General features: G+C 36.9%; 1 protein-coding gene across 1 annotated transcript; it reads right to left on the bottom strand.

Moving 5' to 3' along the window:
• Positions 1-2,574: 2,574 nt before the first annotated feature.
• LOC109242136 (cullin-associated NEDD8-dissociated protein 1) lies at positions 2,575-20,428 on the bottom strand. The gene is made up of 29 exons (XM_019408969.1): positions 20,169-20,428; positions 16,996-17,068; positions 16,700-16,869; positions 15,550-15,760; positions 14,201-14,366; positions 13,821-13,950; positions 12,946-13,060; positions 12,702-12,859; positions 12,494-12,617; positions 12,224-12,274; positions 12,072-12,154; positions 11,328-11,412; positions 11,147-11,248; positions 10,948-11,046; positions 10,143-10,253; positions 9,989-10,072; positions 9,769-9,909; positions 9,107-9,199; positions 8,891-9,012; positions 8,583-8,745; positions 8,234-8,473; positions 6,943-7,191; positions 6,665-6,841; positions 6,428-6,574; positions 6,103-6,219; positions 4,075-4,243; positions 3,778-3,855; positions 3,552-3,690; positions 2,575-3,114 (listed from the first exon to the last, which is right to left on the bottom strand). Exons 2-29 carry the CDS (start codon positions 17,029-17,031, stop codon positions 3,018-3,020), a joined length of 3,657 nt encoding a protein of 1,218 aa, XP_019264514.1. The 5' UTR covers positions 17,032-17,068; positions 20,169-20,428; the 3' UTR covers positions 2,575-3,017.
• Between the last annotated feature and the right edge of the window lie 1,011 nt (positions 20,429-21,439).

Here is a 21,439-nt window from a genome sequence, read left to right as displayed (position 1 = left end):
GAGTAGGCAAAAATCCGTATGATATTCTTGAGAAAGATTGCACCGTACTCCCTTATAATTGCAAAATCTCACGTTGCTTAAGATGCTACGAAATCATGTTGAATTGCCATGAAATCTTGTTGAATTTGTTGAAGATGCTAATATTCTCATGTTACTAAGATGATAAGGAAATTTATGTTTTAATTCTTGTTGAAGACCGTAGTAACACTTTGATATATGAGACCTTTCTTTGAATTAGAGAAATTTTATGCCTTAAATGGTGTGGACCCCACATACTAATGACTAAGCCACAAAAAGTCCTCCAAACGTGCCACCTTTTATGTGACTTTAAGAGTCACCATTTGGCTCTGATGTGTTGCCACGTTGGGAGATTTAAATCTTTATCCAAATATCTGAATTAATTATCCACTAATCACTTGATTAACTTGTTAATCTCCCATTAACCAATACTTAACCAATTACCCACATAATTAAGAATTATCTCAAATTACTTAAAATATTACCCACTTTTAACACACCATATACCCCTCACTATCATGGTCATGTGTTACCCTGTATGGCACTAGTCCATACATATCGGGTATTATAGCTCGGACCGTATTTTATCCCAAATTGCCAAACTTCGACGAAATTCATTTTCTTCTATTCGCTTACCCTCTCTCCTTCACGAATTTACTTATTGCTTGTTTGAAATAGCGAATACTTATAATCTCATTCCCGAGCTTACGTCGATTAACTTACGACGAAACTTTAACGTACAAAAATACGGGATGTTACATCTTATTTCCGAGCTTTCATCAACTTACTTATGACGTACTTTCACGTATGAAAACATGGGGTGTAACATGAAAGTATAAAGTCAATGATATTTGCAATCAGTTTTCGATATCTTATATGTCTGCCATGACATAAAAACTTGATATGCATCTAAAGTCCATTCATATGGCTTATATGACGTAACTTATTCCTTGAAGGATTTAAATTGCTTAAAGCATATAGAATTCTTGGTCATGAAGTACTATATCCTAAGTGCAATTTGTGCACATTTGTATCTTGCTATAATTATAAGCATGATAATGTGATAGCGAGAATTTTCAAGGTGCAACATATTCATTGGAGTTAATATGGCGGATTTATTCACCAAATCTCTGCCGACGTCAACCTTCAAGAAGCTAGTGCACAAGATTGGGATGCGAAGGCTCAAAGATGTGAATTGATGCTCTCATCAGGGGGACGCGTTGTACTCTTTTTCCCTTACAAGGTTTTGTCCCACTGGATTTTCCGTACAAGGTTTTTAATGAGGCAACCAAAAGGCGTATTATTAGATATATGTACTCTTTTTCCTTTTCTAGAATTTTTTTCCCACTGGATTTTATTTTAGTTAAGGTTTTAACGAGGCACATTATCTGTTGAATAGACACTCAAGGGGGAGTGTTATAAATAGAATTCTATTTAAGGTGAATGTCTATATTTTAGAGAGATTTTTTGGAATTTTTACTTAGTGGCTAAGTCACTCTTTCCCTATAAATAGAGGGGTTCAATTTCATTGTAATTCATCTCAATGCAATAGGAATTCTCTATCTCTTTCTTTGCAATATTCTTCTTTATTGATTTATAACACATCCTGACATTTATCCAACCAACTATATAGACTATAATTTCTATCTTTTGACTCTCTTAGTATACATTATTTCCTCTGTTTCAATTTAAGTGAGACATTTTCCTTGTTAGTTCCTTTCAAAAGAATGGCACATTTCTATATTTGAAAACAATTCAAATTTAAACTTTTAATTTTACCTTTACAATTAATTAAAAAATTTTATACCCACACAAATATAATGGCCCCACAAAGTTTTTGCCCTTAAGCTTTTAGGACTAGATGTTTCAAAAGTTCCTTTTTTTCTTAAACAACATGCCAAGTTTAACCACATCAACTGAAACAAAGGGAGTATTGTTTATCATATTTTATTCAAAAGTCTACATTTAGCTATAGAAAAGAATCAAAGGGAAAGTCTACATTTGGCTATAGAAAAGAACAAAGGGTAGAAAAGAATCAAAGGGAAAGTCTACATTTGGCTATAGAAAAGAACAAAGGGTTATGCTCATATCGTCGAATGATATTTTCCCACTCTACTTTCTAGAAATTTAGTAAAATTTGAAATTTGATTGAGCGAGACGGTATGCATAGTGTGATAGTGATAATATTAACAATCTCACGTTAATCTTGATTGTCTGAACTATTTACGATCAAGAAATATAAAGTATAACGAAATTGGTGCATATAATAATTTGGGAATCGAATCTATGACTTAACTCCTTGCGCCATTTCGTTATAAGAATTGTGACAATGCATCCAAGTGATCACTCAAAGATACCAAATTCAAATTACAATTATTTTAATATTAAACACCACTGTAATATGACTCAACTGCAAATACACTCCAATATACCAAACCCCTTATATTTCTTCATAACACTTGTGCGAGAAAACATAACAATACACAGTAGCAGGTGCTTTATCAATTCCCTAAGAAAAAATTCAACAGTATTAGAACTTAAAGAGAATCCAAAAAGAAAATTGTAAGTATTTAACCTGAATAAATAGATGCTTCAAGTAAATACCAAAAAAGGGGGAAAATATCTCATTAAGTACTCTAGAATAGGTTCAGACTTCCGCAGAATCCGCACAAGAAAACTCAAATGAACATCCATGAACCCAAAACCAATTAGACAAAAATAAGGAGCCAAATTACAATGTGCATTGCATATATGACAAACCAAAATGCTAAGACTAAACCTATACAAGGTAAAGTGCTTTAAATATTCCATGGTAGCATTGATTCAGTTAGCAACCCTATATGCTTCATCGCCAGGCCATTTTTCTATCAGAAACACCAATGTACTTTCCTTGCTGTAAAACTATACTTGTCCAACTTGTACAACTGAAATCTAAAGAACCTTGTTTGGAAGTTCTCTCTCTGGCACTTGCAGCCGAAAGGGTAAAAAGGCTAGGAAAGTCACTCATTCCTGATAGAACAATACTTCTCCCAGAGCGTCTGTGACTTCCCAATTTCACCCATTAGATTCTTGAACTTGTGGCTGTAGTCTCCTCCACTGCAAAGGATGGGGAGAAAAGAGGAATACATCACCAAACTAGGTCGAGCAAAGCAAGATTGAGAAAACAGGAAGAGTGAAGTATCAAATAGCATTAAGAATATTTGTCTATCATGCATACGAATATTAAGCTAGAATGGAACTTGCATCACTGTAGCAGTAGAAGAGTAAAAGTTCCACTATCTGAAATTTTTTTGCTACTACTTCTACAATATCGATGACACATTACTTCATTTTGGTCATGAAATTCCAAAATTGACGCTACAATAATCCATTTAGCAGAGTGAACAAGAGCATTGATGAAAAGGATAAGAAGGTAATATCCACCTATATTCTCAATTTAATTCATATGTTTACTTCTTGGGGGTAGGTTCTCATTCCAGTAACCTGTGCTCATCAAAGTAGTTATAATTTTAAAGGACACTGAAGATGCTCACCTGATACGATTTAAAGATGCAATTGCTCGAAGGGCACTTCGAATCATGTCTTCGTTGCGATCAACTTCTTGCTTGACAGCATCCTGTTTTGGTCTGAAATTTATTGTTTTCTGCAGAGGATCCACCAAAGAATCCAGAACTGCAAAGCAATAATATTGTAAGGATAACTTCTGAAGAAGTACAGTGCAAACTAGTTCATTAGAAAAAAGCAGCAAATATGTTGTACCTGCTAATACCGCTGAAGGGCACTTATCAGCAAGTTTAGAAAGGATAAGGTGGCATGGCATTTTAACATCATAATGATCTGGAAGAGGAGGCAAAAGACTCAGTTCAGCAGCAAAATTCTTGTATGTAAGCAGTGACTTGTCTAAATGACATACTCCCCACCCCCACCCCAAGAAAACAGAGAGAAAACTAGCAGACATCAATATAAATATACATTCAAGAACCAGAATAACACATTTCGAAACGAAAACAAAGATAACAGAAAAAGAATCAGGTCTATCACAAGCTGTCAGCTTACCATCCAGACCAGATTGAAGATATGGAACAATGAAAGATGAGGGATTCACTTGATCAAGACATGTGTCCAGCAAAGTGTCTACACATTCAAAAGCCGCCTTTCTCAGTTCAAGTCCATCATCAACTGTATGCTTGAAGGGACCTAGATCAACCGTCCTTATCAATTCTTTCTACAACAAGGAAGAAGCATAATCATGATGGAGAACAACACCAATCAACTGATATTAGCAAAACTATTAGAGCACACAATTTTAAACAACTGATGTGTCCTAAATTATCTTTCAAAAATGACACATAAAATTAATTCAACTTTTTAAGTACATGCCAGCAAACACACATATACCGTCCTAAATAATATGAGTTAGAAGTTTCCTTCAATAGAATCAGTACAGGTTCCCTTTGTTCTTATTTTCCTGATAACTGTGAGATAATTGTCCACAGATGAAGGGAGGGTTCTGAATTTAGAAGTATAAAAACCAACAGGGGATGCAAAATGAGGCTGCTAAACAAAAGCAGCAAACCTCTAATAAGGTGAATGCCGTACTATATATGACTTAAATGGTACAAACATATCCTAGTCCTTATGAGCTTAAAACAGGAGGCCATAAGTTAATCATGTTCACAAGAATGTGCATAAAGATTGGCCATAAGTCTATTGACAACACTCTGGCTACACTTTCTTTTTTGGTTGGAGAAAGTAGAGAGGCACAATTTTCATAATTAATTTACACCAACATACATTGGATATATATTCAACATAATAATTTACACCAACGTACATTAGATATATATGATTTGGTAATAGTTTAGTCTGTTATGTTAGTGCCATGCTAGCTGATAGCATCCAACGGTTGTCTTGGTCAATTACCTGGAAATTGTGAAATATGATGGCTTTTGCTTGTGGGGAGAAGAAACTAACCTATCGCCAAATTCCATCCACTAACAACAACAACAACATACCCAGTCTTATCCTCCCACACTGTGGGATCTGGGGAGGGTAGTGTGTACGCAGACCTTACCCTACCTTGTGAGGATAGAGAGGTTGTTTCCAGACCCTCGGCTCAAGCCTCAGGAAAGCATAAGCACCACATTAATGAAAATATAGACAAGGGACAGTACCAAAAAGCCATATAAAAGCAGAATAAAAACAACAAGATATTAAGGTAATCAACAACGAAAGAGAACAACGGTTAGTCATAAAAACCTACTGCCCACAGAAAGCGGGACTGCGTGCCAATACTACTGTTATGAACACTCTAGACTACCTACTCTACTACCCTAATCCTCGACCTCCATACCTCTGACTCAGATGATTAGCTTCAAATACGTAAATATACAGAAGTAAAAGTACAAAGAAATGATGATGTGCTTCATCAGTGCACTGTAGATTCTTGCTTTATAAGTTACATCCAATTATCCTCCTAATAGGGCGTCATTTGTAGAGAATCATCTGATGTAAATTCTCTACTTTTTGGTATACTTCGTGTATACGGGAGTTTTCTCCCTTTCGATTAATACAATTTACCTTATCAAAAAAAGAATATTCAGCAGGATGGAGTGTTATCCTTGGGCCCATTTTTTTTTTTTGATTTGCACCGGGTGTCCGAGTCTCTAAGAGACTCGACTAATCCCGGGGATGCACAGGTCCTCGGCAAGGAGTTTCCCGCAAGTGCACCACGGTTAATTCAGGTTTTACCCAGTCCGATGGCCCTCAGAAATTGTTTGCACCCAGTGGGTTTTGAACTTGAGAGCTTGAAAGGGAGCAAACCCCAAGGCTCAAGTCTATTGCCACCAGGCCAACCCCTGAGGGTTGTTATCCTTGGGCCCATTGCTCAAGAAAAGCATCACATACATATTTCAAAGAACCAAGAGACGGAGTTAAACTATGCATGGGAGTTTGTAAATGGTGTCAAACTCAGGTACGAACACATGTAGCCAAAATTAAGGTTTTGCGGTTTCAAGTGCCTTTAAATACATTATCAACTAAAATGCAAAAAAAATAATTAATTTATAAAGAGAAATTTGACACCTTAATTATTGTCTGATCATATAGAAGTGGCAAGAGTTCAGGTAGAAGACCCTTTATCAGGTTAGGCTTGTTATGAGCTGCAGTACTCAAGGCCAGGACAGCTGCACGCCTAACGTGCTGCATAATCAACAAAGCATGGGATGAAGAGTTAAATTAGTGGAACATAATGAAAGACTACAGCAGATATGACAGAGAACAGGAGAAGTATGAACCACAATAAACGTAAAGTTAACGGACAACCACTGGAAAGGGGGTGGGGGTGAGGGGAGGCAACAGAAAAATGTTTCTGGAATGCAAATATTCTTAAATATCAAGTTAGGAATACCCGGTCTTTATCCTTAATAAGCATCAAGAAAGATGAAATTTCATGAGACAAGATTTCATCTATCTTCTCTGGCCGCTCAACTATGGAATATTTCACCGCAATTACGACAGTCGCTCTGGTGAATGCAGCTGGGTTGCTAATCCGCTCCTACACCAAAAAATAAAGTTAAAAACTTTGCAGACAGAACAATAAGGCCAAAGTAAATTGATCTACAGCTAAGAATATCATTAATCATACCTTCAGTGCTGGAACGAGTTTTCCAGGTTCAATAAGTGCAATTTTTCCCAGGCACTCAGCTACGACATTCCGAACACCCTCTTCGTCACTTTCACAATGATTAAAGAGCAAATTAAGTATTTTATCCACACTTGAGTCCTGGAATTCAGCATTATCTACAGACTGTCTCACTATGACCTGTTGTCCAAGGACATATTACAATATAAGACGAGAAATCAAGCAATTACCTAAGAGGGAAAAGAATTCCTGAAATAAAAGATCATCCAAAATGCAGATACCTCTTTCAAAGAATGGAGCAGTAGGTACTGCTTCTTCTGCTGATTATCAATTTTGTCTAAGATAAAGGGTAAGTACTTCGGTAGATTACCCACAGCAATGTTTCCAAGAGCATAAGAGGCAGCTGACTTTATCTCTTCAAAAGGTGATTGGAAGGACTCAATGACAATATTTTCGATATGGGCATGTGAACTTAAGTCCTTCCTTCTTCCAATTTCCCCTAAACATAGCAAGGCAAGATGTTGCTTGGCCTGCAAAGGATAAATGAACTCAGAAAAGCAGGGTTCCCTTACAGTTATTACAACCAATTAAAGAAAGCAGAAGAAACAGTGTCACATAAATTTACACTGCTCGGTGGCAGATTCATTTTTTTTTATCTCACAGTCTATCTCAAAAAGAAGTCCAAGCTCATAAATTTTATCTGGCATTGAGTGCTTACCAAGGTTCATTCTTAACATGGCATCAGAGCCTAATCTAACCCTGTTATTGCGTTTATTAATGTCGGGCACCCTTGTTGGTATCCACTGTTCTGTCTTCAGTCCTAGGTGTGTGGGGTTATTAGAGTGTCCAATATTGGTTGAGGATATATATATATTATCGTCTCTTTATGGGGGTGCCTTGGACAACCTCACTTCATAAGCTAGCTTTTGGGTTAAGTTAGGGCCAAGACCCATTATTTTTGCATCTTTTCAGAGTCAATCCAGTGCAATCTTAGGCAATGGTGGGGCAAACCTCTACAAGAACACTAAGTCCCTATAGGGGGTGTATGTAACATCCTAAGAAAACCTCACATTGGCAAAACATAGGAGAGATGCTAGGTATTATATAAAGAAGTAATCTTTGAAACTCTAGAAACACGTTTTAAAGCCCGCAAAGCTTTGACACAAAGTGGACAATAATATCACTAGTGGATTAGGCGGTTACACTTGGTAAAAGAATGGGTTATTGTTTCCTTATATGGTCTCGAGTAATCCTCACATCATGAGCTAACTTTTGGGATTGAGTTAGATCCAAAGTATGTTTTCTTAAAATGGTATCAACGCAGGCAAAGGTGTTGGATTCATGTCTCACCGCTGCCCTCTACCAAAAAAAATTCAAGCGCTTGCCCCATGAAAAAGAATAGGGTGAGAGGCAGCGTGTTGGCGTAATTAGGTAATTGTAGAAGTGGACTATCTCTAACTGCTCAAGTCTTTAGATGAGATTGTCACACAAGTCAACATCAACAAACAACTTAACCAAAATACGAATAAATAAATAAATAAATAATAAACAAACAACAAATAAAGGGCCTACCGAATTAGTACTACTATCATCTTTCAGGCTGTCTGTCAACATATTTACAGTAGAAGAACACTTCTGATCACCAGCGGCAAGACAAAGAACTGCCACACATTGAGCAATGGAAAATAAAGCTTGTTTGGTAACACCGCCAGACTGGGGAGATGGTTTAGCAGTTGAAAGGAGAGAATCCAGCAAAGTATCAAAGCTTGTATTGGCAGAGTAAACCAATGCAGCGAAGAAGTTTTGAAGAGCCTGTTATGTTAATAAAAGTGAGTATTGTCTTTATCAACAAAACAAAAAAAGAGTGTTGTAAAGCAAACAGCATAGATCAAAATGGAAACTAACAGAAAGAAGGAAGTACCAGAAGGGCTTGCCCCTGAAGTAGTGAACTTCTCACTAGTGTTAAGGCTTGAGGAAGAACTTTGTTTCTCACAGTCAACCCCACATTTGCGCTTGACCTTCTGTCAGCCATTAATGTACAGCAAAGCTCCAGTGCAAGTGCCGTCATGTGTAAGTCTGAGTCACTAAAGTCAAAAGAAACAGAAAGTCAGAAGATGTTGATGATACTCAGAAAGTCAGAATATATTGATGATACAATCGAGGACTGAAACGTTGTAGGAACATCTGACATGGGAAAACTAGTCAATCAAACTAATCATAAACTCAAACCTTATTAGTGTAGAAAGTTCCATAACAATAACTTCATAAGCAGCAGATCCAATTTTATCACCATAAGCAACGATGAGGGTGTTCAAGGTCCCTAGAGTAGCTTGTCTGAGAGCCCGATTGGCCTACTCTCCAAAAATAGCAAAATTGTTGAGACTTCATAATATATAATGCAGTGAAATTTTTTCTAAGTTAACATTTGAGAACATCTAGTTTCACCTTGCGTAAGAACGCGGTTAACTCAGAAATCACTTGCTCGATGACACATGAAAGGTCTAGGTGCAACGGAGAAGCAGCTATGACAGCAAAAGCCTGCAAAATGCAAATACGTGATGAACTCTGAGGAAATTCCAATACAAATCAATGTAACCAAACCAACATGCAATTTAAACCGCTTGCCATGGGAAGAGCAAGAATGTTGGAGGTAACCGAAGATCAGAAGTCAACAACAAACCCAATGAAATCCCACAAGTGGGGTCTGTGGAGGGTACAGGGTAGTGTTTACGCAGACCTTACCCCTACTCCTGCCTAGGAAATGGTGAGTGTAGAGGGGGGAGGAGAAGTCTTTTATGATACTGTTACATACAGAGTACTTCTCTTTCTGGTAATACCAACTCATGAACAGAAAGCTTAATTGTTCATTTTCTTTGCTCCTATAGGCTATAGTTTGTGAAGAGTTATAATAATTTAAATTCTTGAATTATTTTGAAGGAAATAAAAAATTAAAGTGGTACCCTTTCTATCCTACATATTTATAACCTTTTTCCAATTCATATTCAATTTTGTCATTGATGGTCAGCCTGATGAGAAAATAGTTATTCATTGCCAAAAGTCCAAGACAACCTAGTCATAGATAGAGCTCATTTCGTAAGCAAACGAACCTTGACAGCTGTCAGTCTAGTTATTTCATTGCCCATTCGGTCCACCAGAACTGGAAGACATGCAGATAATTCAGCTTGCAGGTGATCACCAAATGTTGAAACTACAAGCCCCATGCAAGAAATTGCACACTCCTTAACCTCCTGAAAGTCGAGGACAGTTACATAAACATCAACTTAGATAAGAAAGTTCTCATTTCTCAAAAGCAAGCAAGCAACTAACCTGATCCTGATCTTGGTTTGTCAAACGCGCCATTATGGCATTATATATTGGATGAACATAGGGTTTGAAATCAAAAGCGGAACCCTAAAAAGCAACATCATCAGTGTTTCAGACAGCTAAAAAGTTGTTGATTGGCACAGTAAAGAAATCTAACCTCGATATTTGGCCGTAATACCCGCACAAGCTCACCACAAACTCTTAATGCATCTGCAGTAACCTTGTAATACCGTTCACCAACAGCAGATATAACAGGACTAGATATAGCCTAGTTAACACAACAGAGAGTATAGTCAAAGACAAATCCTGGGACATACAGACAAAGATGATAGCTCCTATAAGAAAATTTAAATTCGTAGGCTGTAACAGAGAAAATTAATTTTATAAAATTTTCTCAATCACAGGGGAAAAAAGAGAGATTTTGCACAATACAACGAAAGAAAAATAACATTATTAGATCATCTCATTATCGATCAGTCAAGGAATGAAGCCATACGACTCTGCTGAACAATCCTGTTGAGTGTTGACTATCTTTTCTTTTTTAATATCATGAGCTCCTTGCGTTGATCTTATTATGCCTGTTAAGTACCATTTCTCAATCAAGGAGTAAAATTTTATTTTATTTTTCATTTTCTATGTGAAAAGTAGGTCAACCAGAGATTTACAAGCTTTGACACAGTTCTACAAGTACACACCAGTCCGGGTATAAGATCATATTTATGCATGATTAGTACCAGTTCTCAATCAAGGAACGAAGTTCTGGTCTTCTAACTTTTTTTACGAGAGAAGTAGGACTCCCATAAAATTTTCGAGCGTCTAAGAAACAAACTTTTATAAGTTCGCACCAATCCAGGTATGTATTTCATGTACTACAATTATTCCCCAGGCGCTATGAAATGGGGGTCGAGCCCTTTTTTTATTTGGAAGACGGGATTAAGCGGATAAGCAACTAGATGTCTTACCTTAATATGTGGGTGGAAAACAGGTGGTGAATGTGATGCCAACACTAATCTTGTAAATATGAGAGCTTCAATCTTTAAATTTGATGTGGAAGACTTGTCCTGTACAAAACAATCACAACATTAATAGGAGAAGAAGAAGCAAGAACCTAGAAAGTTTGAATTATAAAGTACAAACACAAATAGCGAAAAGTCAACTTACACATAATGCCTTCTCAATTCCAGGAATAAGGGATCCAATGTGCTCTGCAAGGCAATCAGGAAGGACGACCACAAGTTCTTTCAAAACTGAAAAGGCGCCAACCTAAAAAGACGAAGACTCACGAAATGTAAAGCCAACACATAGACTGCAGCAATGATGGCAGTAAACAGTAGACACATACCTTTGTCTTCACAGATTTTTCCCGAAGCTGCTTATTTAAAGATCTAACAATCTTGGGCACTTCTTGCTTCAATAGCCATCTGGGACTGCATGATACAATGGAAGTTACCATTGAAATCATAATTTATTTGCCTTATCCAAAAAAATATTGGGATCGTCGATACTATCAAACTGGCTATGCCAGTAAGGAGTAAAGCATTAGGAATCTCCCAATCCACGTTATGTTTCGTGTGGTAAAAAGAAGCAAAATCAGTCCATTGAGAGGGGGAGAAAAACCAGTTGTTATACCACAACAGAAGGAAGGAAAACAAAGGTTATACCAGATGGGAATCTCAATATCTCATTCCTACAAATGATTAGGTCCATACTGTCTTAGCTTATTTTGAAATGAAGAGTTCATACTTCCTCAAAAGTAGAGAATAAGAACTGCCTGGCACAACTAAAGAATAAGAAGGCTTTTGTTTGAAAATTCTCAATCTCATTTTGCAGACAATGTTTTTTTTTGTTGGTTTTGCTGAATGAGTAAATTAGAACTTTTGTTATCCCCAACTTTTGCTGATCACTTAATTTCTGCACTAAACTGTCTGTGCTCAAGATCGCATTAAAAATTGCATATATTTATATTCTAGTCTTCTGAAGGAAAAAAGTGTTTCCCAAAGTGACTGTCTTCACAGATGAAGTAGAATGATATCAGAATTAACAAAATAAGGCAAGGTCATTCACAGTAACAAAGAGATGATCTTACCTAGATTCATCCAGATCAGTATGTCCTTTTGTTACATTGCCCGTTTGTCGCAACAGCTCAATGAATGTACTAAACACATCCATCTGTTAAGCAAGTACTTAGAAAATTAAAACCAGCTCGCTTAGGAAGTTCAAAGTACATATGAAATTTACCTTAACATTCTCTTCTCTTTCTTTAAACCTATCAATCAACTTTGGGCAAGCCTGCACAAGGTTAGAGTTGGTAAATTAGCTTATTATGATTATGAGACAAATGGATAGTATTAGAAATATTTTAACTGCAATAAGAATGCACATTTACATCAGAGAAACACACTTCAAGGAATCTAGTGATAAATAGAGGTTTAAACACTATAACGGAACTTCAGATATAAAGTAGCTTAAAGTAAGAAGGCCAAAATAGGTCACACTTCCTAGTCATACCTGCTCATACAGCTTTGATAGCATCTCAGGCCGAGTAACTATCAATGCTGCTAAGCATTTGGCAGCAGCTCTTCTAACCTTCCAACTGACATCTTCATCGTCAGTGTATTCATTAGCACTCTCGCTGGATCAAAAATTTACAAGTGATTAGATTAGCAAATATAACCCCATTGGGTCTTTGCAAACTCCAGAGCATAAGCGAACATACTCATCTTCCTCTTCATCAAGAATTTCTTCATCAATATCTTCCTCCATATTGTCGGTGAAGTTGGGGTCATAGCTAAGATATTCCAGGGTGAGGTGCAAAATTTCATCACAGTAGTAAGAAATATCCCGGGGACACCTTAGCAAAAAGCTCTCAAGTGCCTGGAAATGAAAATACTTCAAAACCCAGGCATCCAAGGGGGAAGTAACAAGGACAAAGTAGAAAAGACAACCGATTAATATAACACCTGCAGACTATATTCACGAAGCTCCTCATCATTTTCAGATGCACTTGTACAGTAGTTAATTAGCATTGGAACTGTCTCTCCGAGGTGGGGACCAAAACGATAGCCAACAGCACGGCTGGAATCACAGTTTGACAGCTTAGTTAAATTTAGTCAACAAAATAGATAGATAATAAAGGAGGAAGGGGTCTCTGAAAGGAAGCAAACCATCTCAGAAGACAAAAAATAGAGGATCTTAAATGGAAAAGAGACAGGGGTGAGCATGCATGTGTCAGTTTGACAGCCAGGTTTGACACCTTTGATCTTTGCTATTTCATGTTTACTTAAGTCCAGAATTCTCTATTTAAAGGTGTAGACACAAAACACTCATCTCCAGGAGAGAGCACCCAGATACAAGTCACTTGACTCTCTTTTGTTTCATTTGATACAAGTAGGCAGTTCTACTAACCAAGAAGAAAACCAGGCCAAATAACCATGGTCTACATACTGAACCTACTTCGCTTTATCCTTCTATGTGCATATGTGCATCTCCAGTACGCGGAGGGACCAAAAAAACTGAATATTCAAACATTTTCACTCGATTCTCTTGTCTTCCTTTGTTTGCTATTCCAGTTGTAAAAATAATGTCAAATGATAACGGGATTCTTTTTGCTTTCAACTGTGTTTCAGTTCTATATGACAGTGACAAGCATAGAGTCCAACAGGGTGAAGAATATTGAGTGAAATCTGCTGATCGAGTATCCACTATACCTACTGTCAAGAGAAAAGTAAATTGTCCTCGCACATTTGTCTAAAGTTAATCAAGTATATCAAAATTACATGTAGAACATTTGAGAGGACAAAATGCAAAGCATCAATTTATATTCAGGATTTGCTACCTTAAGGCCCCGATCATCTGAATGTTAGTTCGTATCATCTCCGATTTTGAGCCCTTCTTGCTCAAAAGGCGAACAACTTCAACAGTCGCCTTTGCCAGCAAATCATCAGACAAACTCGAAGATAAAGATGCTGTATAGGAAAAAGGTTAAACTGAATTTACTGCAGGAAAGTTGAAAGATTGGACAATAGTCCAACAGTACATGATAGTCTAAGAAGTCTTATGAACCCATGTTTCCATGACTGAAAATGGAATTGCAATTATTACCCCCCAAAGAACCTATGACACTAAGCCATCAAACAACCCCTGTTTTAAGTTGATAAACTCACCATTCACAATTTAAAACATATACAATCAAAGAAGAATTGATAACAAAGTTACCTATACATGAGACTGTCTTCTTCCTGACACTGGCTTGATTGGAACTCAACTGGGGCAATAACGAAGTTAACAATGCCTCATGATCAGAAGCCATCAGATTCCCGTACTTGTGAAGAACATCACATAGTATGTCAAGACATTCACACTTAATCTCAGTGCTCATTCCCTGGAAAGGAGACAATCATAGAAAGAATTATTAAAAAAAAGTAACTAGAAATACATGCATTAGCAAACAAACATAGTAAAGAGTGTGTGTGTTTGAGTTCACCGAATGAAAGGCTGATAAGAGAATATACAGGCGAATGACAGCATCGCTTGCTGAGAACAAATTGTGAATTCATTGACAATTCATCTAATCCTGCCTTGTGTTAATGAACAGCATAACACGTCCTTCACTTGGAATGATGGAAGAAAATTTTGATTTCATAGAAAAGAGCAGTGAACAAAAAGATTTGAAACCAAGTAAAAAACCAAATATGGACATTTGAAGGCACTTGCAGATTTCGTACGTTAAATAAACGAAGGTTCCCCATTTAAACTAGCTTAATCTTCATTAGAACCAAACATTAAGCAACATTGAGTAGTCTATCATCGCGACAAGTTCACAGGTAAGAGAACAATTTGCAGATCAAAGCCGTTTGTTTATGTTTCCTCTTCCTGAAATGAAATACTTTTCAAAAGCAAAATTTCCATTTCAACTCCCTAAAGCTGTCCTACAGAAGAAGGTGCAAAAGCTCCTCCCTATCCCCTCTTACCAGTTACTAATCACTAGTTTAGTTCACATCAATTGCCTAGATCTCTCCACTTACCACTGCAGTTAACTAAGAAGGCGATTTGGCTTGACGAGGAAACTAGAACTGGGACCAAAAACCAAAATAAAAGAACGAATTGAATCAGGATCATGAAATTAACACCAGAAAGTCTCAAAATTAAAAAGGAGAAATGCAAAATCCACCATAGGGATGTATATGTTGTAATCTTGCCATGCACCATAGTAAAACAAGATAATGTAGAGCACCAAATTTGAACGACCCAATCTCATTTCAGGTAAGGTAATCTCTACATTACCAATTGATAGCCAGTTATCCATGCAGTTCCCAAATTCAGGAGACCGTTCTGTGTTTTTGCTCAGACAAGTTTAATGTGGTGAAGAAACCACCATGAGACATTACTCTTATATTCATGAAATCATATAGAAAAACACATGAAAAAAGATATATTGTCCAACTTCAAACATCAAGTTGTTTCACTTGGAAACGATCTTCTAATCCCAACTTACAAATGATATGACAGCTCTGTTACGATATTATGTACAGAATCCACAGTAAAGTTAGCTTTGCACAACTCACCGGAGCAGTGATCCCTTTTATTAACTTTGGTGAAATTGAGACGAGGACGGATTGAGCAATAGATGATGAAGGAACTTCAGAAACAATAGTCTTCAAAGCTATGCTTGCAATATCCCGGTGTTGTTCTTTTCCATTAAGAAGTTTATCACAAAGCCTATTAGTCATCTCTAAAATTTGCTGCTCACTAACCTTCTTCGCCAATGGAGCAAGACTGGAAAAACAAAAGTAGTCAGAAAGCAATGATCAGAGTACAATCTTCTCATGCTTAAGCAATGTTGTAAACCAAGATGACGCATGTGATAGAAATTAGTACCTATTGTAAGTATTGACATACTAACCGAAAGGTATTCTCTGATTCTTTTCTCTTTTATCAGTACAAAGATTATAAATTTTACAAAGCCGGAGAAAAAATGTGAAATCCCGAAAATAGAACTAGTTATATCAAATTAGCAGTCAGCAAGACTATAATCAGGACTGGGCATGACAAACAGGAAGTGGAGGGCAACCTCAAGGTAGCTTGGACTAGAGTTAGTTCATATTGTTGTGACTATGCTTTTCCTGAGCGAGGGTCTACCGGAAACAGCCTCTTTAGCTTCACAAGGTAGGAGTAAGGTTGCGTACACACTACCCTTCCCAGACCCCACTTGTGAAAATTACATCGGTTTTGTTGTTGTAGTAGTAAAAAGAAAAGGGTTTAGGTCTTTTCCAAGGATCACATGAAACGAAATCAGAATTCATCTAATTGCTAAATCAGAATTCATCTAATTGCTAGGTATAGCACAAGAGAGTATAATATTGGATTAAAAATTAAAGAAAAAGGAGTCACAATCAAAATTCTCAAATACCTCTACTTTACCTTTTTTGCGTTAGGCATCTAATTTCATGTAAAGATATTCAGAAAATAACCCATCAAGGAGGGTTATATAAAACAAATTGCACAGTGCAATTATAAACATAATTGGTCTCAATGCCAAAACAATCATCAACAAGGAAAATGAAATATTTGACAGACCTTTGATGATTATGCAATAGGATCTATAACATGAAAAAGATTACAATCAGTTTAGTAAGGTCAATTAGAAGGCTCCTACGGTCCAAGCCAGGAACAGCACCACGACTATAAGAAACGACAAACGAGAAAAGGTCAAACCATTTCACAGCCAATCCAGAAACATCACCGGCTGCATCATCAAGCTGCTGCAAAACCGTGCTTGATAACTTCCCTTCAAGCTCAACATCAAGCTTAAACCCCTCCTTGTTTAACTCATTCAGCAAGTCAGAAGTCGCCATATATCTGTAGTCCTTGTCCTTGCCCGTCATCTACAAAATAGAGTCAAGCTAAGTCAAATTGCACATGTGGATGGAGCAACAGGAAATAAATATCCCAACCAAATGAGAATAAGAAATGGATCACAAAAGAAAGTACTCAGAGCATGAGAAGTTTACCTTCTCGAGTATGTTTGTAATAGTCAAATTTGCCATTTTTGGGACCTCCAAAGTCTATGGGTTTGCTTAATTTCTACAACAGAAGGAAACAATTGCAGTTAAATTGGTTTTAGATGGAAATTAAAGTAGCAATGATGATAATGATGATCAGAAAACAATCATGTGCAAATTAGCACCTTCAATTCAATGTATGATAACTACAATAAGTGTCTTACCAACAAGGATGCATTAGTCAAAAGTTCTACAACTCTGAATAAATTCAATCGCAGAAAAGTAAAAGCTCTAAAAGTGAGGAAACAGAAAAAGGGAAAGTTACACATAATATAGCTGGATTCTGACAACTGCTTGAACAAACCACTCTACCTACTTAACTATAGAGCAAGGTAACATAACAAGTGTCAATCTTAATATGTTTTAGATGAATAAGGTGTGGATTCTCGATGCTGGCAAAAGTATATGGTAAGATATTGACCAGCACACACTCAAGGAGAGCAAGCTAGTTCACTCTACCTGAATGTCTGTATTCCAAGAGTTTACAATCTCTAGAACTAAACTGGCAATGCAGGATGTCAGTGATATCTATAGGGTTTCACAAATAGGTTTGCCTGTAACCCATTAACGTAATATATAGATGTTATTTTATAAGAAAAATTGCAGTTGTCAGACAGAGAACAGCGCTAGAAGGAAATATTTTAGAGAGACTGACTGCATTAGAACCTCAACCTCTCTCATGATAGCGTATATAAATGTAAATGACAGAATTTTCTCATTACATCATAGCTATGGATATGAAGCAAACATGACAATATTTGTGCATCCATCCCCAAGAAGATTTCTCTTTCAAAACATAAGAAACAAGGGGGTCTGAGAGTTAGAAATCTTAGAGCTCACAATCAGAGCTTGCTATGCAAATGGCTATGGAGGTTAAACGATGGGAAAGAAGCTCCCCGGAAAGCAGTGGTAAAGGTGATATATGGAAAAGAGGGCTTCTTTGCATCTAAAACAATGAAGACTCCATATGGGGTAGCTTTTTGGAGACAGATTTGTAACCTATGGGAGAAATTTAATATGTATGTTGGCTTTAGGGTGGGCAACGGGAAAAAAATCAGACTTCGGGAAGATAATTGGGATGGTTCTGCCGCTCTGGTCTGCTGAAAATTCAATTTCCCAACCTGTACAGATTGGCCAATAATCCAAAAATCCTCTTAGCTGATATATTTACTGATACAGGTTGGGACTTCCAGTTCAGAAGGAATCTCTTCGACAGAGAAATGCACGAGGTTGATATATTTATTCCGAAGATGCTATCAGTGGTGTTATCGCCAGAAAAAGAAGACGGCCTACTCTGGAAAGCTAGTAAAAAGGGTTTTTTTACTGTTAGTTCACTCTACAAAATACTAAATGCTACCCAGCCGGTGCAAGCACAAAACTGGCCTTGGAAGATGATCTGGAAGACTACAGTCCCAACAAAAGTGGCCGTTTTGGTCGGCTAGTAGCACATGAAACATGCCTGACTCAAGATAACTTGATGAGAAGGGGTTGGATGATGTGCAGCAGGTGTTACTTGTGTGAGAAAGCTTGTGAATCTATGGACCATCTTTTCTTGCATTGTGAATTTACTTGGCAGGTGTGGTCCATGTTCACGGCTAACTTTGGCATCCTTTGGGCAAGCCCTAAGAAATTCAGGAATATATTAGAGTGTTGGGAACCTGCATGTCCAGAAGCATCCTTAAAGAAGATTTGGAGAGATATTCCTCTTAGCATAGCTTGGACGATATGGGAAGGAAGAAATAATAGGTGTTTTGAAGGCAAGAGGGAGCGGCTGCAATATGTGAAAAACAGTTGTTTACATTATTTGTACTATTGGAAAGATGGAAATGTTATGAATTTTCATGATATGCTCGACATGCTAGACCGCTTAGGATTTTAATGTTTTTAAGCCAGCAGTATCTCTGTATTTTTACAGTATCAGCTTGATACTGTTTTTAATAAAATCTTCACCTTATAAAAAAAAAAAGATTTCTCTTCCAACTATGAAATATTTGTTCCCTAAAATTCTGCAGTTATACCTATGATGTACAATTGAATCTTCATCCTACTTGTACTTTCCATTTATATATATACAAACATTCAGCTTATGCAAAGTAGTAGTATTTAATCGGCTGGAACCTTCACCTCCAGCCCATGAGTTAGAGATTATTCGAATCACCAATGGGGCCAGTGAAAAAAGGCACTGTTGGCAATAGGGAAGCCGGGTTTACCATATCAAATATTTAAGATAAGGAAAATATGTTAAGCACCATTATTTTATTTTATTGAAACTTCTCGTTACATCTATCCTTTATCTAGGACCAAATATTATTGCTGATCAACTAATAGAATGTAACATATTTGCATAATGATTTCTGTTATCTGTAAATATTTGCAGAGTGCTTGCAAAAAAGAAGCAACTCTAGGCCAAGGACAAATTTGTCTTAAAAAAAACATGCAATCCTAATCAGAAAATAACAGAGGGCATTTAATTCTTGACAGAGTTAAAACGAAAAATAAAAACGAAAAATAACCCAAAAATCTATTTGGTTTTTTCTTTCGCAATGACAGGAAATCCGTCTGGGACCCTTAGGACCAATCGCAGCTTCCGAAACTCTATCCCTCTCAACTTAAATACCAGGCTTAGCTGGCATGGCCCAAGGCTCAAACTTGTGACCTAAGTCCCAAGTCCCTCAACCTTTGTAACTTGAACTAGGCCCTAGGGGCTTGATCTTATTAACCAAGAACTTCACCATTATAGATCCCACCAACAACAACAACCCTAGAAAAGAGCCTAAAAGTAGCGACCGAAACTTTCATTTTCCATAGACAACTATAGGTCCCATAGATTCTTGATTCTGCACAGTCCACGCATAGTAAACTTTTTTTTTATCAGAAAAATTCAAAAAGACTGTAAATTCTTAAAAGACATTATAAACCACTCAGGCAAAACAATGTCAAATACATTGCGAATTCAGAGCAAGAAAATCAAAGTAAATAGACAAAGTAATGCAAGATAACTACCCTAACAAATTCTCCAATATAAAACCCTAAAGAACCTTAGAGGCAATTAAGAAACAGTAGATATATCATATGAAAAATCTTGCAGTCGCTATGAAATCCATGAAATAGAAGAAGCTTACTTCAAAAACGATTGCCTCCCACGACCCCACACACACAAACAGCGACTAGCTCAGTATGATGATGCAGGAGAATCGCTATATATAGAAAAAAATATTATCGATCTGTTTGTTCCAGTTTTCACTTTAATAAACCCTAAACGGTGTAATTTGTGTGTCGATTGAATGTGAGCATATCGGAGAGTAGAGGCAATAATATTGGGAGTGTCAATTTTAGAGTGAGTTAGTGTTTCTTGAGAAGCTACTTCACCCCTAGGGCCCTTTATGCATTTTATAGACTGGAAAATTGGACAAAACGAATGATTCCTGCAGGTGCAGAATGCCACTTTGGTCCCCAAAGTTATTCATTATATCGTGATTGTTCCCTATTATATTTTTTCTTTTTATCAGGTCCCTATTAAACTTGGTAAACAATTAAATTTGTATTTTAAGGACTCAAGCAATGGATTTGGTCCTAAATTTGAATAAGAAAATTGATAATCATAAATAATGAATGAAATAAAATAAAAGCAGTAGTGAAGGAAATCTTATTAAAGATGAGCCTCGGTGGGCCGTATTGGCTACACGTTAACAACCCCTAAAATATTTTTTAACAAAGTTTGAAGACAAAATTAAATAAAGAAAAACACGCAATAATTTTCTATCGTATGCTTTTATCTCTGTTTTTCAACGATCCTTTCTCGAAGTGTTAGGATGGCATTTATAGTAGGGGTGGGTGTTCGGTACTTCGGTACGGCATTAAGAAATACGGTTCGGTATTTTGGTATTCGATAAATCAATTAAGCATATAAAATATCGTACCAAAGTAGTTCGATACGGTTCGGTATTTCTTGTTTGGTTCGGTACGATTTCGATATCCAACCAAACTAGACTAAAATAAATTTTGCATTAGTATAAAACGTTAATACACTAAATTGCTAAAAACGTTTTCAAGTTTCAACAGCCAACAAACTCAACACCAAGTCACCAACACTTCACTGAAAACGTTTCAACGTTGCCTGTGAGAAGGCTTCAACAGAAGCTAGTACCACCGTCCGTAACTAAGTCTCTGAGACTAAGGCCTAAGGGATTAGGGGGCTTGGATGTTGGGCTTAGGCTTATTGGGCTGAAAAATAGAAATAGAGGTGTGCTTGGACTTAAATATTTCGATATTTAGATGTACCGAAATATCAAAACCTCAATACCAAGTACCGTACCGAAATATCAAAATACCAACAATACCGATATCAAAAAAATCGATACCGAAATACCAAATTAATTCGATTCGGTTCGGA

This window comes from Nicotiana attenuata, unplaced genomic scaffold (genome assembly GCF_001879085.1).
Source record: "Nicotiana attenuata strain UT unplaced genomic scaffold, NIATTr2, whole genome shotgun sequence".
Classification (NCBI taxonomy): domain Eukaryota; kingdom Viridiplantae; phylum Streptophyta; class Magnoliopsida; order Solanales; family Solanaceae; genus Nicotiana; species Nicotiana attenuata.
This window is presented reverse-complemented; position numbering and strand designations above follow the sequence as displayed.